The sequence below is a fragment of the Dermacentor variabilis genome, chromosome 3, assembly GCF_050947875.1.
Source record: "Dermacentor variabilis isolate Ectoservices chromosome 3, ASM5094787v1, whole genome shotgun sequence".
Taxonomy (NCBI): Eukaryota; Metazoa; Arthropoda; class Arachnida; order Ixodida; family Ixodidae; genus Dermacentor; species Dermacentor variabilis.
In genome coordinates this window covers 93,120,059-93,140,923 of record NC_134570.1, presented here as the reverse complement: position 1 = coordinate 93,140,923, position 20,865 = coordinate 93,120,059, and the positions used below count along the sequence as shown (strand labels likewise).

The 20,865-nt window shown below is 49.6% G+C and overlaps 1 protein-coding gene across 6 annotated transcripts in view; it reads right to left on the bottom strand.

Moving 5' to 3' along the window:
• LOC142576051 (pleckstrin homology domain-containing family G member 5-like) overlaps positions 1-20,865 on the bottom strand; it is a 747,630-nt gene that overhangs the window by 78,932 nt on the left and 647,833 nt on the right. For all 6 annotated transcript variants that reach the window (XM_075685967.1, XM_075685968.1, XM_075685969.1 and 3 more), the window contains one exon: positions 5,938-6,074. In XM_075685967.1, the coding sequence (XP_075542082.1) occupies positions 5,938-6,074 (137 nt within the window). The remainder of the gene's footprint in view (positions 1-5,937; positions 6,075-20,865) is intronic.

Genomic DNA, 20,865 nt, shown 5'->3' with positions numbered 1-20,865 from the left:
TGCCAGCTCATCGTGTTGTGGTGACGGAAGCGGCATCGCGCAGATTTAATTAAAAAAAAAACAATGTGTAGCGCAGTAGACATTGCTGTATAGAGCCTGAAACATCAATCACGATGTTTTTCGCTTCAGCGTTCAAAACTTAGTGTAATAGTGACATGATGAAAACAAAGAACCGCACTGCGTCGGTTTAAATTTTTACGCGAAGTCTTTAATTACCTGTCTCGAGGGTCAACAGAAAAAGAAAGTAATTAAGCCAGCCTTCCTCCGGAATGAGTACACATCGCGCGCCAGGCACAACCGATAACGTTCCGTCAGCACTGCCTAAGCTTTTGCAATGCGCGCGTGCAGCGGGGTTGGGGGGGGGGGGGGGGGAGGAAGAGGAGAACTCGCTGCAGCGTCTATACAGGAGCCGACCGCCAATTACTCGATATTGCTGACGAGTCAACGTGAAGTCTTGCAGAAGGGACGAAAGATTAAGGTATGTCAAGAAAGATTAACGCTATACGTTTCCTTCATACCAGCGGCTCGAGATGTTACTTGATTTCTGTGCCCGCAAGTCGCCCCATAAGAGCCAGAAATATTCGGGCTGTTCAACCGCTAAAATAATAATAATGAAAAAGAAGTTTAGTACTTCAAAACCAAAGCAGGTGAACGCAGAGGATACGCATGCAATGACCATTATCAGGACCTGTCTAGCGCAACGATTCAAGCTTGTCCCAAAGTTGACGTTAGTTACGTCACATGTTCTTATATTTATTTTGTTGCGCACTAATCCATGAACGAGTCGGGGTAAAAAATAATGGAACAAACAACAACAACAAAAAAAAATACAGGCACGAGATCGAACGGATACGAACTGTCGCGAGGGAACTGTACAATCGAATCCGCGAGCCAGGCATGGAATTAGGAGAATACATAAAGTTGGAGCATACGGTTGGAAAAAGCACGCGTATTTCTCGTCTACGCCACCTCAACGGCAAGAAAATCGGCAAACAGCTCAGAAACGTCCTCTAGAAAATAATTACGCGTTGAATCTTCCTCACTGTTGCAAGCCAGTGCCGTATGTGTTTGTAAGTGTGACTTTTCTTACAATAAACGTTCAACGGGAAGATATCGTAAAACCACAAAACTACGTTTCCGCGTTTTGAGTGCCAACCAAACAGCACTAGCAGCCCCGTAAATGACAATGTCGAAGTGAACGACTAGGACGGTCGGCGCGACAGCTCAGATGTTACGGGACAGGGAATGGATTATTATATCGGGTGGGAGAATATGAGTGGGGGAAAAACATTCTCCGTACTGAAAACAGCGTAGATCTCACCAGACGACACAAGCGCTTGTGTCGTCTGCTCATTCAGTTGTCGTTTGCACTGTTTTCAGGTACGGAATCCCATCAACTGGGAGGCGATCTTTACAGTTCGTGCCATCTGGGACCGCTCTGCTCATGCTCCGCCCAGTCACGGACACGAACTTCAATATAACATCCGAATGGGTACTTTACAATGAATCAACGTGTCATTAACACATTAAATAAAAGAAAGTGTCATTATCCGCTGGTCTGCGGCCGCTAAAGCAGATGTTAGAGATGATGTGGGGGACGACATACCGCTTGCTACGAGCCGACCTTGTGCTCGCACCAGAAGTAGTTCCGAAGCACGAAAAAAAATTTGCTTTTTGCAACCCGCAAGCTGCTGGGTAAGAACGATGTCGCTGGACAGCCCAAGTATTCATACTGCGTGTCGACGTCCCCCCGTGCTTATTATACAGATCGCAGTTATAGAGTAGGTATACCAACTGGGCAAGTTGGTTTCAATGCATACTTCTAAATGACACAAAAAACACGCCGTTTGTTATAACCAACACATTTGCGCGTTCGATCCTTCTCGCTTCCGTCTATGTATGTGCGTGAGTGATGTGCGTTTTCGCGCTGTTAACAAGCATATACGCACGGCTCCAATTATAAGGCGACTCAATATCAATTACACGCTCAGGTATACTATAGCAGCGACGCTCCCATCGTTCGTCGACGGTTCGTCGACCGGCATTCAGGCTTCTCCGTTGCTCGCAACGGTGTCCGATTGCGCATGCTCTCGAGCCGTGAAGGGAGAAGCGGTAAGCAGAAATAAAGGCGGCGATACTTCGTTTACATCGGGGGGGGGGGGGGGGGGGGCGTCGAAACTCGACGTCCACCAGCGCAATACTTTACCGGGGCCAAATGGAGCTGCATGCGACGTTTCTGCGAGCGTTTTAGGCCGCGTAGAATAACGCAGTGGGTTCGCGGAGAGAGGCTGCTGGACATTTCCTGCAGAAACTGAATCCGAGCGTGGCTCTACAATTACGCCGGGTGATAAAGGAGAGAGGAGGTAAAAGAAAAACAGGCGGCTATATAGAGCGAGGAACTGGAGACGCGGTGACGCAAGCGCTGCGTTTCAGGAAGCACGGTGACGGAGAGCTGTAGCGTGTAAACGTATATAGGATCAATGCGAACTGGGAGCAACCCCGAGGCTAGCCTTTGTTTGCGGTATATCGGCGCCCATTGCGACGACGATCGGACAGGAAAGCCTGGCCAGAGTGTTTTTTTTTTTTTTCGCTCGAGTGCGGTGGTCTGTTTGTACAGCCAAAACGCGTGACGAAACGAACCGACAGGAGGAAGCCGCTGGTGAATAGGCAAAAAAAAAAAAAAAAGAAAAGAAAAGAAAGCACAGTCGTAGCGAAGGTATTTCGGTTATTTGTTCTTTCCTCTCCTGAATTTCACAACGGCCGAGTTCGTTGTTTCGAAGTTTATGCGACAGATCGTATCGATTTGACGCGGACAACGAGAAAGGAACCACTCAATGCGTTCTTGTCCAGCGGCCCATCTACGCTTACTGCGGCACTAGTATTCGGGTAACTATTTTCTTTACGTCTCGACGCTTTACTAGTATGAGAAGGAAATCGTTCAGCTAATGGTGAAGCGCCTAGTCGAGTCAATGCGCGAGATTCTCGGTGGTCTCCAGATTGCGGCAGCTAAAGGTGCCCTACAAGTGCTCACCGTACTGCGAACCGCCTGTGGCAGCTCTTTACATGCTGTAAAGCTTTTCCTTGGCGCCTGTGGCGCTCGCGCAAAGGAGGCCCACACGCCAGCTTCGTCTTAGCGCCTTCATCTCTAGGGTCACTTGAACTAGTGACTACAGACAAGATGTGGAACCCGGCAGTGGCTATGAGATCTCTGAATGTTTATCATCAGTATGTTGAACTTGCTTTCACCGTTGTGCATCCCTCCTTCTATATGTCATCATCTTCATACTTCATCGCACCTTCATGCCCTCATTCTCCCTATATATATATGTCGAAGAGACAGGGCGGGCGTCGAGTCAGCTGCTGAACGAGACTTCGCAATGTGGTGAACGCGGTTTCATTTTATTGATCTGGGACTACAAATAGCTGCTACGTAACGGTAACACATATCTCGCACGTACCGCTAAATCGCCACTGATATTTTTTTTAATATTGGAAGTATTGACATAGTAAAAGAAAAAGTAGAAATAAAAGAAAACTTGCAGCTCCACATCGTGCACGAACTGTCCCGTATTTGTGAGCCTATGCCTGTATACCATCCAACCGTTGTCATTGTCCGGTGCATCAGGCTAAATTTTAAGGCTTCGCAGACTGTGCTCGCAAGAAATGAGAGAGAGACAAAATGGGAAGAAAGACAGGGAGGTTAGCCAGTGTAAGCACCGGCTGGCTACTCTGTGCTGGTGAAAGGGCTAAAGCGAATAAAAGGTGAAAGAAGGAACAAAAATCTGAGAAAAATTGGCACAATAACGCAATGCCACACGCTACAACATTCAAAGACGGTCGCACAATTCTCAAGCCCTTAAAAACTTCAGCAGAACCCTTAAGGCCTTGAGCGCCGAAACCCGTCTGGACCAGTGTCCTATAACTCTTTCTTCGAATCAGTGAAGTGCGCGGTCACGAGCACTTTTCTTGACATATTGTAACTCTTTTCCATTTGGCTCCCTGATGGATGAGCATTATGACTCCCCCTCCCTTTCTTTCCGACTTAGTTCTGTTGCACCCTTCCCAAACATAATTCTCAATAACTGGAGGCTCTTCCGAGTCTCTAAGGTGCGGTATGCAAAATAGTGAGCGCCATCTGGCGCACAACAGGCAAAGCTGCAGCGCTCTGCGTGCGCGAGTTTGTGGTGAGAAAGCCCAGGTTTCGTTTCCCGGCTTCTGCCTGGCCTTCGCCGCGGTAACCGCGTGTGTTCGCTGCGGCAAAAAAATAATTGAAGACGCCGTCACTCTGTTCCAGTTTTCGTACATGGCATGGACCTCCGACTTCTCGAAGCGTACCATTCAAACTGATCGCGTGTGGCAATATCTGCTTTCTATAACTGTCACTATTCACCAGGCCCACCGAGGCTCGGCACTGAAGGAAGATTGCGTTAAATATGTCGTATATTCGGAGGCTGCTGATGCCAGCATGGGACTGATGCGAGTGACATGCACTCCTTCAACGAAGAGCGGAGCGCACGTCGTCGAAACACAGTGCCATATGTGTCGCCGAGTGTCCGCACTTGGTTTCGCAGACCGGCCGCGCGCATGCGACCACCGTGCAAGGCGGCTCGCCTTATTTGCGCTTTGTTGTCGACAGAGTATTGAGAGAACCAACAACAACTCTGTGTTCACTTGACCGCGTCATAATTGTCCACACGCTAAAATGCTCACGAAAATAAACGCTTTACGATTCGCGGCGTTTTCACTGCAAGCGCCGTCGGCTGCTGCTTTGACGACCGGGAGCTAGGCCTACCGGCTCGAGCGATCGGCGGCTGCCGACAAAGTCAGCGCGCCGAGCGTGAGAGCGCCGCTTATAATAGCTTACCGTTCTAATTAGGCCCATCTGCAACAAATCAAGTTTCACAGAGCTGTTTGTCTTATTACGGCGGTCCTTTTTTGCGTACGGTAAGTACGGGAAAGTCTCAAACGGCGCGCCGTTCTCCCGATTGTATGCATGCATTAACTGCCACCCACGGTGCTGCCATACGATGAAGATAGGCCTTGCTCGCTGGTCGTCGGTGTCGCTGGTTACGAAGAAGCTTCTGCTAGCAATTGAACGCATAGTTGTTTGTGTACTTTTCAACAGATGGATGAATATTAAGAGGCTAAATGAAAAACACATTTGGTTATCTGTATATACTGACAGCAGAAAGGAGCACACTCCGTCGCGAAGTGGTCGCTCCGCGCTACCCGTCGGCGACACCAACTGCCCTTGGATGGTGCGTTTGGATCACGTCAGTGGTGTAGTACTGGGCGCTGATTGTCCTATGAAGCGCACTTTCGACATCACTTTATAATATTTATTATAATTACATGTCAGCGACGACTGAGTGACACCATTAATTGCGCTTTCGCAAGCGCTGTCCGTCCTCAACCACCTTGAGCTTTCCACATTCCGGAAAAATGCGACTGCATTTAAGGGCGTCTCGAATCTTGCAGGCCGAAATAACCTCGCGGCGCTGGCATATGACAATTCAGTAACCGCAGGTAGCGCGATCAAAACCGGCTTTGCGAGGAGCGAGCAAGTTGTGTGCTGTGATGACATCTCCGGCCGTCGCTTATCCATGCTGCTTTCCTCGCCGGATATCTCTTCTCGGGCGGAAACCGAAATAAACTCGTGCTCCGCTTGCTAGTGAATCAATTTGTACACAATGCGCAAGAGAACTGGCCGGCCTTTTCACGAAAATACCCCGATCAAAACCACCATCACAAACCGGCGTCTCAATGCGCGCTATATAGGGCTGCGTTGGTTGTTCGTCTGCTTCTCGTATCTGACCATGTAGAAGGCGCTCGTGACAGCCGTGTCCGCGCATGCGCAACAGTACTTTTGCAAACCGTCCATTGCACGCAGCAGTCCGAATAGACGCAAGTTCCGGAAGGAAAGTGCTCGGAACTGACCTTTGACCCTGAGCTGCTGGCCGGCGAACTTGTGCGTCTCGTGGCTGAGGTTGGCGGGCCGCCGCGAGCCCTCCTGGAGCACCTGCACGGCCGAGAGGTCCAGGCCCCGACGCTCGAGCAGTAACGTCAGGGCATCCCTGCGGGGAGCAAGAGCAGGGTTCGTGAGTCGCGGCTCGTCACGTTTACAGCATGCAGAGAGAAAAGGCAGGCAGAGGAAGCGTATAGCGAGGTCAAAAAGACGGAAACCCGGTCGCTACTCTACTACGCCGGTAGAAAGAGCAAAAGCAAAAGAGATATAGATTTTTCTTTTTTTTTTTGCAAGAGAAGCATGCAGAACGGTGTTGCCTCGAGGGGTCTTGTCTCTAGCCTGCTAATCTAGTTACGGGAAAGGATAAGGAAAATGGGGGAGCGAGGGAGTGGACGTAAGACCTTTTGCATCCGCGATGTGACAGCAGTGCGTTCACGACCCCAGGGAACTTCCGGTCAGCCATTTTTGACAGTCCAGTTAGCCAAGAAAAAAGAAGTATTTTGTCGCATAGTATACTCCAGGCACATATTCTTAGTGTTTTCGGATATGAGGAACGCGCGCTGAACATCAAGCTCATGTAGGGGCTTTTTTTGTTGCACTTAACACTACAATTTACCTGTCAAACGTTCCAACTCTGCAGCAAAACTGGTGCCAGCTGGAGGGTCTTAAAAGTTTATAGGCTATTGTAACATGTGCCGCTACTGAGGGCTTAACCGGAAGTATTCTGGGGACTCTGTTTGCAAGCATGAAAAGGGTCTTATAACTACACGCTCCACGTGCAAACCTGCTCTGCGCGCAGGGGATGATGGACACTGCGTGCATACACATGTCACCCAGACGGTTACCCTGATCAAGTACTGCACGAGGGCTCGAATAGACCCGATCTCATAAGTTCACCGCGCATCTGGATCGGCGTTGCCGGCGCCATGCATGGGGGCGGCAGTGCTCGCCGCTTTTCCGCAGCGATTTCGGCTCAAGGCAATCTTAAGATAAAAGCGCAGGCTATCACTGAACCGCGGATTTTTTTTTTTTCGAGCGATAAATGGGAGGTTCGACTCTGCGCTCAACATTGATACTATACTGTAGACACTTTTTTATCCTAATTTTCCTGCCCCATCATTCTAAGGGTTAATATTGCTTGTTACAGTAAAAAAATTATAAACTAAACAATAATTTTGTTTGTAACTAGTTGTCTTCAGAAGGCTGAATTAAAAAAAAAAGCTTTGCGGTTTTACGTGCCGATACCACGATCTGCTCATTATGAAGCACGTCGTTGTGGGATACTTCGAATGAACTTAGACCACCTGGGGGCTCTTTAACGTGCATTTAAACCTAAATACACAAAAGTTCTTGCATTTCGCCCGCATCGAAATGAGGCCGCCGCGGCCGGGATCGAACCTACGACTTCGACCCCAGCAGCGCAACGCCATGACCACTATATAGACTACCGCGGTGGCCGGGTCTGTTCAATGCGCACTATATAGGAAACATTCGCGAGGAAAACTCACGAGATCGGTCTATAACCGACACGTGTGACTACGGTGTCGCAGTCTTTTAAAAATGCACCCTACATGCATAGTCTAGCCGGTCCAACTCAGTCTGGAGAGAGACGACAGCGCGCTGAGCGTTCTCACGAGGACCGGAGCTCGGCAGGAACTCTTGTTCTCGCCGGTGTCCTCGCAACGTTCAAATGACAATGAGATCGTATCTGGTTTGTATTTGAAAGCGCTCAATCCGCGATTGGAGAAGAGCACGCTATAGCTAATCACGTGATTCGTGAGGATCCTCCTATTTATAATAGGCTCCTGGTTTAATACCCAGCTGGCTCACGAAAAACAAGACGTCCCTTGTCTTCGTTCTCGCTATAAGATTTGACGCAGTTCCATCTGCTCGTGTTCGTGTGCGCGCGAAGAAATGTATATCCTGGCACACAATAACAATAAGCTGCTCGGATCAGATTTGGGTTTTTAAAGGATTGACTCGCCATCCCGGCCCAGCGAAAGTGGACGTCTGCAGCCTCTGCATTAAGGGGGGCATGAGCCATTGGATTTTTACTTGCTTAGGGGGGGTATGAGCCACTGCTGATGAGTATAATGTCTACTCACGGACGGACAGGAGAAACGCCGACCACCGAGAGGCCAATAGCTTCGCCTTAATGTATGCCGTTTTACTGCGCGTTGTATTGCATACACGCTTGCATCGATGGCTACCGTAATTATCATACACGCAACACTGGGAGTCCGTATAGCATGTCAGGGCACCAACTCCCGATTCTCATTGAAGAGCTCTCTGCTCGGTTCTCTGCGCCGAGCCGTTCGTGCCCGGATTGTGGATAGCGCTGGGAAACGATTCAACATTTGCTTTCACAATGCGCGGCTTTCGTCGCTAATTGCACCGAGCAAGTTCCAGCGGTTCAGCCTTTCACAAACTTCGCTCACTTAACTTCTTACTTTGAAAATGTCGGGCTTCAGGTTGATGCGAGGCCTACAGAGTTGTCCTGGGATTCCCATATTGGAACACGACTCAAATACCTATGTAGCGCTCAAAGTTTGTGTATGGTGCTGGGTTGTGCTTTGTCTTCCTCTCTCTGTCTCTCTCTCTTTGTAGTGGCAAACGGTGCCAGAGAACACGATGCACAAGAAACGGAGACACGAACAATCACAAGGCGCCTTGTGATCGCCCCGATCTCCTTCCCTTGTCCCTCGTGTTCTCCGGCACCGTTTGCCCCTATAATGAACCAACTAGCCGAACAATACCGTTTTGACCAGTTTCATATCTTTTTCTTCTCTTTCTTCCGGGCGGGTGGGCTGGAAGTATCCTGTAAGTGTCCACCTAGTGGACATGTCCATTTTGTCTGCTGCTGCAGTTCTGATTGGCGGGGCTGAGGTACGCGTCACAAGGAAACAGGCGCTCCCAGCCAATCAGCACTTCAGTAGCAGACGAAATGGACATGTCCACTAGGTGGAGGCTTCCAGAATTGCCCCCCCCCCCTCCCATCCCTGGTCTTTGAGCGGGTGACCGTCGCTTGCTTCTTCTTTTTTTTTTTTTGTATGGTGCTAGTGTGTTTCAGTGATTAATAACAATCGCGCGTTTGCATATTTGCGTCTACCAGGCGCGCTTTTTACATAGTTTGAGCCAATACAATATACCTTTTAGGGCAAGAGAACGCTAATGAAGCAGGTTGCAAAAAACAATGCTTATACAACAGGAACAAAACTTGAAAAGAAAATCTAATCCCTTCAATTGACGGCTAAAGGTCATATGCGAACACTTTCTTTACTTTTCTTTTTCTTTTACGTTGAAGAATTTGTCGCAGTGGCAGCTTTTCAGTCCCCATTTCAAAGACGTCACTTCTCTTTTCTTTTTCTTTGCACATGCGTACGCAGTCGTACGGCTTACAACGTCATCACCCACGAAATGACATGACAGCACATACGAATAGCTGGGAAGACCCAAGACCTGTAAACGCAGGCAGCGCCCGACAACCGAGGGAGTTATAGGTGTGAGAATTGCACGTCACGAGACGCCGCCAAGGTTTCGCCAAATAAAAAAAAAAAGAAGAAAGTAGACAAAAATAAAAGAAAACAAAACGTTAAGTTTCTGCGAAACGGCTTCACCTCTGGACAATAATAATCGACACTGCAGGTGATAGGGGACGGGGGAGGGCGTCGCCTATCTTGACAGTTTTTTTTTCGGTCAAGAAAAGCGGCCCAACAGTCGATGTCACTCGAGTTGTCCGAATCGACCACTGTGTCGACGTCGGCGACCGCGGATGAACAGAGACACAGAGAGAATTGGATCGGCGTGTGTGTGTAAGAGAGAGAGAGAGGGAAAACAAAGGGCCAGCCCGAGCGCCTGAGCCGAGCCGATTTGCGCACAGCTCGTTGCGATTCACGACGCCGAGTTTGCAGTCCAATAACATGTCACACGAGCGACACGTATTGCTGGCTACCGAAAGCCGCCAAAAAAAAAGAAAGAAAGTATAGGAAAAGAAAGACGAGCCTCATTGGTTCTTGACACCATCCTGTGGCGAGAAGTCGGGATGCTCGACAGCTCACTCTTAAGCAAACAAGAACGACCGGAGCAATCAGTTGCGAATAGTACGAAGACGTCCCCAACGGGCCTCGGATACAATCGAGCGCTTCTGGATGGAAGTAAACAAGTGAACGAAAGAAAAACGAAGGAAGCAAGGAAGGAAAACTGAGGTCGGTAAATCGAACCTTGCGAGCGAACAGAGGCGTTCCTGTAAGACGTATCAACTAGATTGCCGACTTGACAGACACACCTACGTCGTCACGCGCTTTCACGAGGACGGAAGACAGCTAGATTGAAAATAAAAAAAAATAACGGGGTGTTAGGAAGCTTGAGAGCGCGCAATGCCAAAAAGCGCTTTACACGCCTGGTTACTTGACGCATACACACAGACGAGGATACCGTATGTCTCATGAGTATAAATGTGTGGAAAGGGGCACACGCACACACACACACACACATAAAATGACAGAAAAGAAAGGAGGAACGAGGGGCAGGGGAACTGAAGGAAAGAGTAACTGCGAGAGGAGGATAAGAATGCTTTGGGGAAGCATTCCGGCCCCCAGTATTTTAAATTATTTATGTGCTAGCTTTAGGAGGAGTGCCAAAGTGTAGAAAATTGTATGCGTGTGAAGTGTGCGAATATAAATGACGGTGTTCTGCTCTGGATCACCGTCAGTTGCACTTCAGTAGCACTTCGCGGAGAGACAGGACGCGTGTCGAGGTGTGAGCTCCTGAGCAACACTTCGCGATCCGGCGAACACGCGTCTTAAATGAAAGATCCGGGACCTCAAAGAGGTGCGATGTGGTGCTAACGCATTCCTCTCGCACTTACCGCTAAATCGCCACTGAATTTTGTTTCTTTTTCTTTCATTGCAACCATTCAGGTCGATTTCATCGGCAGTTTCGATTCTGCGCTCTAGCTGTGCACGCTGAGAAGTTGACCTCCTCGAAGCGCATGATTAGTCTCTGCCACGCTCTTTCCTGAAATATTTAAAGCCAACGCTGAGAAGCATACCGACGTACCGAAGGCCCTCGAGAAACCTTACGGGACACGGGATTTGCTAAAACATTGTATTCCTGCCAAGCACGAGCCCATAGCCTCGAACTCTGAACTTTCACTGCTTAGTATAGCGCCCCTGTGATGTGCAAAGCGATAGCCATTAAATTAGGAGCACGATCAGCAGAACAGCGATTCACAGTCGTAGTGAAACCTGCGTCCCGTATACTAACTACTCGTGTATCCCATAGTACCATAGTACATGCATATATATATATATATATCCTCGGTGTAGGAAACTGGGGCGCGCGCTGAGAAAGTTTTCGCTTATTGCCGCGTGCATACTTGAGCGTTCACCGTATTTGAATGGGAGGAATAACGTTCTCGCAAGCGTATAGCACACCGCGAGAGGAGGGACGTTCAGGAACAAAACGACACGTCCGCACGAAAACGGGAGCGCCAGATAATCAAGAGAGACACGCCCGGTGCTAATCACCACGTTCTATGCAACGTGCGCGTTTGTACAAAGCTGGCCGCGATAAATTCACGCGGGACCGCGGTGCACTCGAGCAACCGCTTTTCATTAAAGCGAGAAAAAAGTGCGCGGTATATGTACGTACCCGCGGCGTTCCTCTCTTCCCGGTTAAACTAACTGCACACATATACGCCGGGGCGCGATTACTTGCGGCGCTGTAATTGATGCACGACCTGTATACTGGGAGAGCAAGCGTTTGCCAAACTGGAATCGCGTGGTGGCTTACCGCTGCACAGCGTATATACATACACACGCACGCACCGCAACTCGGTGTGGACCCGCATGCCATGCATATAGTATATACACGGTGCGAACTCAATTCGATAGCCACCGAACAGCAAACACACAGTGCGTGGCCCCACCCACCTGCATGCAACGGCACACAAATACCGCAACGAACCCGATCGCCCAGAGAACGATTACGGCGGGAAAGCCGACCGACGCTAAATGTTCAGCGCTCTCGATCGAAGCCACGCGCCTCTCGATACGGGCATTGGGCGCCGCGCCCACACGAGAAGCGAGGCGTTTGCAAACTCGATCGCCACGGAGAGAGGCACACAAACGCGAACACACGCACAAGTAAATACGCGCATGGTATGCCTCGCACAAACGTGCGCGCACACACAAGTAAAAAAAAAAGAAAGCGAGAAGCTTGCAAGTGATTTGTTTAAGCGTGTGCGCAAAAAAAAAAAAAAAAAGGGGGGGGGAGATCGATACTCGGGAGGTCGCAGTATAGTGGCTTGCGCGAAGCGCTCATCACATGACCACACACACACACACACACACACACACACACACACACACACACACACACACACACACACACACACCACCGTGACGCGGGTCTGCGGAGAAGAGTGCGTGCGCGCGCGCCCTAACCGCGCGTCCCCCCGCTCGACGCGGCCCCGAGTCTGTCCGTGCCACTCCTCTTCCCGAGGCTTAATTAGCCTCAATTAGAGATAAGCGCAGACGTCGATCCACCGCCGCCCACTCGTCCCGCACATGATCCAGCGCCTTTTAATTGGGCCGGGTCGAATCGTCAATACGGCTCCTCTGCGCGCGCGCGCGCGCGCGAGACGTGTAAACGGTACAGCCAAGTTTGTCCTCTCTCTCTCTCTCGCTCTGCGTTAAACATACTGTATATACCAGCATCGACGGTGCGCCGAAAACAAAACAAACAAACAATCAAAAATACGCGCGGGACCAAACGCGGGAGATCTACCAACCCACCGCGGAGGGCGCGAGCTATAGCGCGTTTTCGCGGCAAAGGCAGCTCGCGCGATTGATTGATTGTATAAGCTCCTCGCGGAGAGCGGTTGCCCTGGGCTCGCTCTGATTGCCGAGGCACCGCTGTGGCTCGCACTCCCGGACAAAGGATTGCGCGCCCCTTCCTACGACGCCCGTCCGCGCCGGGCCGACTGCATCCCCTCGATGGCCGATCAAAGCCGATGCGCGCGCGGAACCAACGACCGGCGGCGTTGCCAGCGAGGAGGCGGCGGCGGCGATCGACGCGGTCAGATCGGATGCGCGCGGCGTGGACTCTCGTCCCAATTCATTAATCTCGATGCACCTCTCTCCCTCCCTCTCTCTCTCTCTCTCTTCGCTCGCTCTTCGCGACTGTATACGTAAACAGGAGGACTAACGTTCGACTGCATACATGGAGCAGATTTCTTGCGGGTCCCTTTCCAGTGGTGCGCGGCGTAAGAAAAATGAGTTTTTCTGAAGTATTTTTTTGTTGTTGTTGAAACATCTGATGAGGGAGGAGCGGACGAGAACGTTATAGCGTGTCGCTTTGCGGCAAGTGGACGCGACGGCGCGATTCAAAGGGCTGATACAAATCTACCGAAATCCATTAGGCGTTCGTGTTCTTGGAAAATATGAAAGAAAAAAAAGAGAACGAGGTCAGGCAAGAAGAAGTATGATAGAAGAGCTAGGAGACTGTAAAGGAGAACCTGTGCGCAAGTAGATTTTATCGGCGTCATCTCAAAGTGAAGAGGATAACTTCAGAAATGGAGACACTGGAGATAGATTTCAGGGAAACACGCACAGCGGCTGGTATGCGAACGTTCGAAACTGCGCGTGTTAAGGTGTCCTCTGATATGTAACATCGAGATACATGCACAATGGACGCATGGGTATGCAGAGCCCATTAAAAAATGAAGGCAAATTCCGATGCATTCACGAGTACGAATCAGAGTACTAAAAAAAATCATGCCACGGGCCGCAGTGTCCAAGTTGCTGCCGGCCCGTAATGACTTTATGACTTAATTTCTTGGTCGGCTCAGTGTAAATAGTGTAAATAAAACTCCCAAGTTTTCCATCTCGAAGTCCTCCTCAACTCCTACAACTGGTTGCTAGCGGTGGGATCGCCTCCAAATGCAACAAGTGTGAGCAGATGACCGATATGCTCGCCTGCTCCGTCTTCAAGTGCATCACGGACGTTCCCTATATACGTCGTTGACCTCCTGCGTGTTTCCTTCGCACTGTCTCCGCACGCGTCGGCGCTGTCCACCGGAAGTAGGTGCGGCTCGCGGGGACACGACTTGCCAGGCGACGCTCGCTTTCAGCACCGGCAGATGCGGGAGACAAAGGTCAAGGCAAGGTCGATAGCTACGAGGGAACCAACTGAAGACAAAAATGGGGGCCGGGAGGGGCAGGACAGGACAGCAGGTCTGTCCCGTGCACGTCGTCTAATTCCGCCCTTACTCCGCTCAACACCAAAACAAAAGAATCAGCATTTTACTTTACTTTTTCGAGGAAGGAGTATTCCTCCGACTACTGTACGGTTCCGCGTTTAATACATATCCCTGCAGCGAACACAATGCCACGCTCTTCCGACGCCTGGGTTCGCTTTCATCGCGTTCAGTCGCCCAGGGTAATCAGATAACCTGTAGCTCCTGGATGCGAGACAATCTCATAAAGGATGCACGAAGTCATCGGCGAAGAGAAGGCGCATGCAGGTTCCAAAGAAAGAATAGCAAGATATCGACCACGCGTCCCTGCTGCAGTGTCGATGGGAACAGTGGTGTCTGCTATATATATATATATATATATATATATATATATATATATATATATATATATATATATATATATATATAGGATATAGGAAGTCGCAGGTATGCGCTCAATACGGGTAGGGCAAATGAAATCGCAACGCGCCGTGGCGCCATAAAAAGACGTCCAATGTGCGCGGCTGTATACGACGCGAGAGTCAGCACGAAGAAAACGTGTCGCTGCGCGAGCGTGGAGATCAGGATTCGCGCGCTTCTTGCGTACCACCCGTTGCTGCTGTTCCGGGTGACTGCAGCGCTTTTCGAATAAGTAGATTCACGACGGTAGACGGTAATAGTAGAATCAATTTACCAGTGCGGCATCGCGCAAAGGTAGAGGTTGGAGACGGGCATACAGAAGGTCAAGGACAGCGGTCGATGTGATGTCTATACAGCTAAGGTTGGTTTCGATGTATCTCGGCAAATTAAGCGGTGTTCTTGGTAGAAGTTACACACACCTATGTCTGTTTATTCAATACAACGTACGACGAGCAAGGTTAGCGTCAAATGCATGCCAACAGTGTCGACAGGTATTGCCGACTACAGTGCATGAGGAGCTTGCCTTTCGTTGTCATTTTTTAGTTAAAGCAGCAAAGCAAAGAAAAAAAATTATCTATCTGATGCGACTACTTTTCCTATATGCAAAGAAATCATTTGACCGTTTATGCGGGCCGGAATAGATCCTTTCAGACACGCACACAAAGCGATTGCACCTAGTCACTGATAACCGATACACGTAGCAAGTACATCTTTACTGTCCTACGGTACACGTCGAGTCACAGCCGCTAGGCCTTCATATTGCCTCGAGTCAGTGAATGTGCACTGACGGACGCCAGTGAAGAGGCAGAAGACGACCCTCCGATCCACGCGCGGGCGCTCGAGTTTTTCGTGCGTTTAGTCGACGGTTAGAGGCGCGGGCTCAACGCTTCAACGAAAGGTGGCCGGTTTTCGCAGAACGTGACAATAGTTTTCTATACGATTGCCGAGGTGGAAGGTCGTGCAAATGTTATGGCTGACCCCGGAAAGTTATTTTATAATTGTTTCATGGTCCATATATATATATATATATATATATATATTCTACAGCTCGTTCAGTTCAGCGTGACCGGCCTCGCAACAATGCGTGCAGCTGAAAACACAGCGCCCGCTAGTCGACGCGGAACGACGAAGACGGCGACGCCTACGCACAATTCGTTCAGCCGCGCCACTTCGAGATCGAGAGAGAGAGAGAGAGAGGAGCCATCGTCGCCCCCAAAAGCGCATGCTGGAGCAGTCACTACAAGCCCGCACCTGTTGTAACGTTGAACACGGACAAAGGTGAGAGAGCGAGAGAGAGTGGGGGGGGGGGGGTAAGAACGTGCTCACACGTTGGCTGCACAAAGGGAGAACCGTGCGCTGCGAAACGATGAGGCAGCGCGCGGGGCCCACCGAGTACGGTTCCAATTGCACGGGCCCGATCAAAAGAACCAAGTACGTAGTGAGAAATCGGTAGAAGCGGCAAAGAATGCCCGGCCTGAATGAAAAGGGCTTTCCTTCCTTCAGTGCCCGAAGGGTCGCGAAGAAGAAGACCGTTGCAGAAGGCAGAAGGAGAAATGCCGGCAGAAGAAGGTCTCCCGTTCATAAAGGTCGACCCCGGCAAGACGTGGGAACCGTAAGCGCCGCGTCAGCGTCACCCACCGAAGGCGGCGTCAGCACGTTTCTCCAGTTTCTCTCTTCGGCGGCTTTTGACCGCCAAGCAGTTCCGGAGAGTCGCTCGAGGCACGCGCGGCTTTCAGCGTCAGCCAGCCTGCCCTTATTGATCCTTTATTTTCTTCTTTAAATTTTATTCGACAAACACATACAGCTGCCACTCCAAAGAGCGAGAGGTCTAGACGGTTGGCGGGAAAGGTGTGAAAAGCGCAGCTACAATAATAATATTCAAGTAAAGCAAACCACTTTCCGCGTTGCGACTGGCTCAACTTGGCGGTGTATAATCCGCTTTTATTTTCTGCATTGAATTCCGCGTTTAGAGGCGCATCGTTTCTTTTTATTATCCCCATTACGGTCTTGCTTGTGCTTAGCACAATGTTCCCATTCTAATCTAAACTCCCTGTGTGTTCCTTGCTGAATGGTTGCGCCCTTGACACTTTGAAGACACGAGCTGTGAGTTTATATATATATATATTTTCTGCAGTCTGTAACGCGCTCGGATCCGCTGAGTTTTGACGTCATTTCGTCGGCTTTTTGAACAGAGAGAGGCGCCTCTGCGCGGACGGCTTTTAAAGGAGAGCGTTCCTGGTAGCGCTAGCGGAGGCGCCGCATTAAGCTACTGAACCATGCGTTCCTTGCTCACTTTTGAGTCCGCACAGAAATCGCGGCACCATCCCGAAAGATAAACAAGAGCAGAAAGAAAGCGACCGAAAGAGTGCATTGACGGTCTCTCGAACTAGGCGATGCCTGGAAAGGAGAAGGCGGAAGTGCGGCTGCTCAGAGCAGCTGAATTCTTCTTTTTTTCACTTCGAAACGAGCAGGATTGATACAGGTAGGACTGAAGATCGCGTTACACAGCGCCGAAGAACGATATACATGAGTTGCACATAGTGGCACGGTATATGTTCTCTTCGGGATCTTTGTATTTGATCACTGCTACGGAGAAAAAAGTTCGACCTTTCTTTTCCTCTATCTGTTCCAGAAAAATAAAGGGCCGTGGACTCTGACCAAGTGAAAAACTAACTGACGTTTCCAACATGCTAACCCTCCGCCTTGACCGTGAGCGACACCTGGCTAACACTCCCCGGTTAATCCAGTACACATGTACACATAGTGCAGTATAGTGCAACGCGGAAGGTGTCGGTTAACGCGAGGGCGCGAGATCAAATCCCGGCTTCGGCGCCCGAATTTCGATCGATGGGGGCGAAATGCAAAAGCGTCTGTGTACCGTGCTGTGGGTGCAGGTTAAATAACTCCAGGTGGTCAAAATTAACACCGAGTCCCCCACTATAGGCGTGCCTCATAATCATTATCGTGGTCCTGGCGCGCAGAACCCCAGAATTAATAGTACATATATCTATGTTATATTGAAAAACTGGGTTCAAATCCATCCTGCGGCGAGTTATATTCTTTTCGTCCCCTTACCTTTTGTACTTAATTTAAATGAGAAACAACATTTAACTTCACCTATGCCTTTTCTGGCTTCATTGTATGTCTGTCTTTTCTTTTATTTCATATAGATGTAACTAAGCAAACGACTGTTCGATGAAGTCTTGTCTGTTAGTTCCAATGACAGCACTTCTTACCCATAAAGCTATTTTTTGTAGACGCCGTGAAATGTACAATAGCTGTTTGAAAAGCTTTTTTTTTAAAGGAATGCGACAATGTAAACACTTCACGTATATATTTACTGAAAGTAACAAGCACTCCACAACAAGCTAAGTACATGACGCGATTATAGAAGTCAGCGACTCGGCGCTGAGGAGCCCTGCCGACCTTTCCGAAACATTACTTGTACAAAAACTGTCGCTCTGTTCTCCCTAATGCGAGCGTGACGCTACCACCGTCAGATCAACGTGTAAACAGAAAGCGTGGGAGACTCGCAAACGCTTTGCGAGGCAGCCGAGAGAAGTCGTACTTGTAGAGAGAGAGAGAGAGAGAAAATAATGCAGAGAAAGGCAGGGAGGCTAACCAGAGGTAGTTCCGGTTGGCTACCCTGCGCAGGAGGAAGGGGGGGATAAAAAGAGAAACAGAGTGGAAGGGGGAGATAGAAAGAAAGGGAGACAAGCACTTGTACAAGTCACTTCGCAAGCCACAACGCGAGGAGAAGTGTACGCTGCCTTACCATCTGCGCAACCCAGTACACAGCCATTTACGAAACGTCACATCTGATTCAGCTACAGGGCCACAGAATCGAAACCGCGAATGCGTGAGCGGTTGCCCTCTGAAGCGGCAGCATCGTGCAGCAGTCCCGTGCAGCTAAAAGATATCGACGCGCTCCTCCTCTATGTGTGCACGGACGACCGAGCTCTTCTCGCAACTCCACCACCGCCACGGAGCCCGACTCAGAGACCATCAGTGACGGCGGTCCAGGCAGATTTGTTCCGATCCACCGACCACACACGAGCATCCCGACGAATGTGTGCCCTTATGCCCCAGAAAGATATCCCCAGGGGGAGTGCGCTCGTCGGAAAAGAGGAAAAACAGAAACGCGTCTCCGCTGCGCCGGCGCGCGAAAGGACGAATAGGCACGCCACCATCGAAGGGAGGTGTATCCAGCCGTCACATATGTTGTAGCTCGGGGATGAAGAGGCTGCAAGGCGGCCCGAAAGGAGGGCTTTGCTTCACTGGCTGGCGCTGACGCGCCGTTGCCCGCCACGAAACATCGAGCGAGAGAGAGAGAGGAGGAAGGCTTCATGCGCGTGAGGGAAGACTGACGGGAAAGATGGGGGGAAGGGGAGGGGTAGTGGCGGGTGATTCCCGAAATCGTTCCGCCCAAATGGCCCGTCGAGTTGCTCGATCGGCTCCGGGTGAAGGGAATCGCCGCGGCTATATATGCGAGTCCTTCGCGAGATCTCCAACACGAGTTTTACCCCTCTTCCGCGCTTCGCCGACCACCACTCGACAAACGCGTTTATGCCGTCAAATAGGCCCAAACCGGGCGTTTTGGAACACGTCATTGAGTTTAAGCAAACAGTGGGTACGCGTTCCATTGGATTGGATTGGAGAAACTTTATTTATGCCTGAGTTGGCATAAATAAAGTTTCTCCAATCCAATCCAATGGAACGCGTACCCACTGTTTGCTTAAACTCAACGACGTGTTTATCCTACATTCCCTTTATCTATCTATCTATCTATCTATCTATCTATCTATCTATCTATCTATCTATCTATCTATCTATCTATCTATCTATCTATCTATCTATCTATCTATCTATCTATCTATCTATCTATCTAATAGTATCTATCTATCTATCTATCTATCTATCTATCTATCTATCTATCTATCTATCTATCTATCTATCTATCTATCTATCTATCTATCTATCTATCTATCTATCTATCTATCTATCTATCTATCTATCTATATCGGACAGAGAAGCACGTGTGCAACCAAGCAGCTACCACGAGGTAGCAGTTGCGGACATTGCCGCAGCCGGTCACTCGACCACACTGGACAAGTCTGATTCCGAATGTGCGATTTGTTCCGTCGGCCGCCGCTTTTGCGATGCGATAGCGGATGCACTGGCGCAGACTGGTTCCCACCAGGAACGCGGAAGTAAATTTGCCAATTGGTCGTAGACATCCCAAGGGCCCTGGGCACCACTAACGTGCGTGAGAGCTTCATCCTCGCTGGCCAGACCAAAAGTAAATTTTAATGAACACCGCAATCAGTTGTTCTACGATGCGGGATACACAGGAACAACGAAGCAACTTCAACGGACAATTGAAGAAGAATGAATTGTTTTGCTAGTTCGCGCCTTGCATGGCCGATGAGGACAGTCAGCGCAACCAAAAGACAATCCACAGAGAAAGGGAAGACAAGTATCTAGCGCTTGTCTTTGTCTTCCCTTCCTGTGTACGTTGTCTTTTGGTTGCGCTAATTTCCCCTCATCGGCGCACCCGCTGCGGTGGTTTAGCGGCTATGGTGTTGCGCTGCTAAGCACGAGGTCGCGGGATCAAATCCCGGCCACAGCGGACGCATCTAGATGGGGGCGAAATGGCAAAAAAAAAAAAGAAAGAAAATGCCCGTGTCCCGCGCATGGGAGCACGCTAAAGATCCCCTGGTGGTCAAAATTGATCCGGAGTCTGGGGGATTCCGGATTAATTTTGACCACCAGGAGATCTATCGCACGCCTCATAATAAAAAATGGTTTTTTCACGTAAAACCCTCTAATTCATTAATTCTTTAAATTTCCCTCACCGGCAGTTAAGGAAAGAGCACGCAGAGAGACCGTCCGGTCAAGCATATATAGGGCTAATACTCGTGCAATGATGAACCAACTAGTCTGTCGATCAATGCTTGCTGGATATATGACGATTATGCAAGTGAAGATGCGGTCACGCTATCGAGGTGGTTTCAGCCGGAGAGAAAAAAAAAAGAAGACGAAAAAAGCAGGATCACGACAGAGAAAATATGCGGTTTCCCACTATGAACAATTACGAGGTTCTGCGAGTGAGCTTAAAAAAAAAAATTAACTTATGGTGTTTTACGTGCCAAAACCACTTTCTGATTATGAGGCACGCCGTAGTGGAGGACTCCGGAAATTTCGACCACCTGGGGTTCTTTAACGTGCATCTAAATCTAAG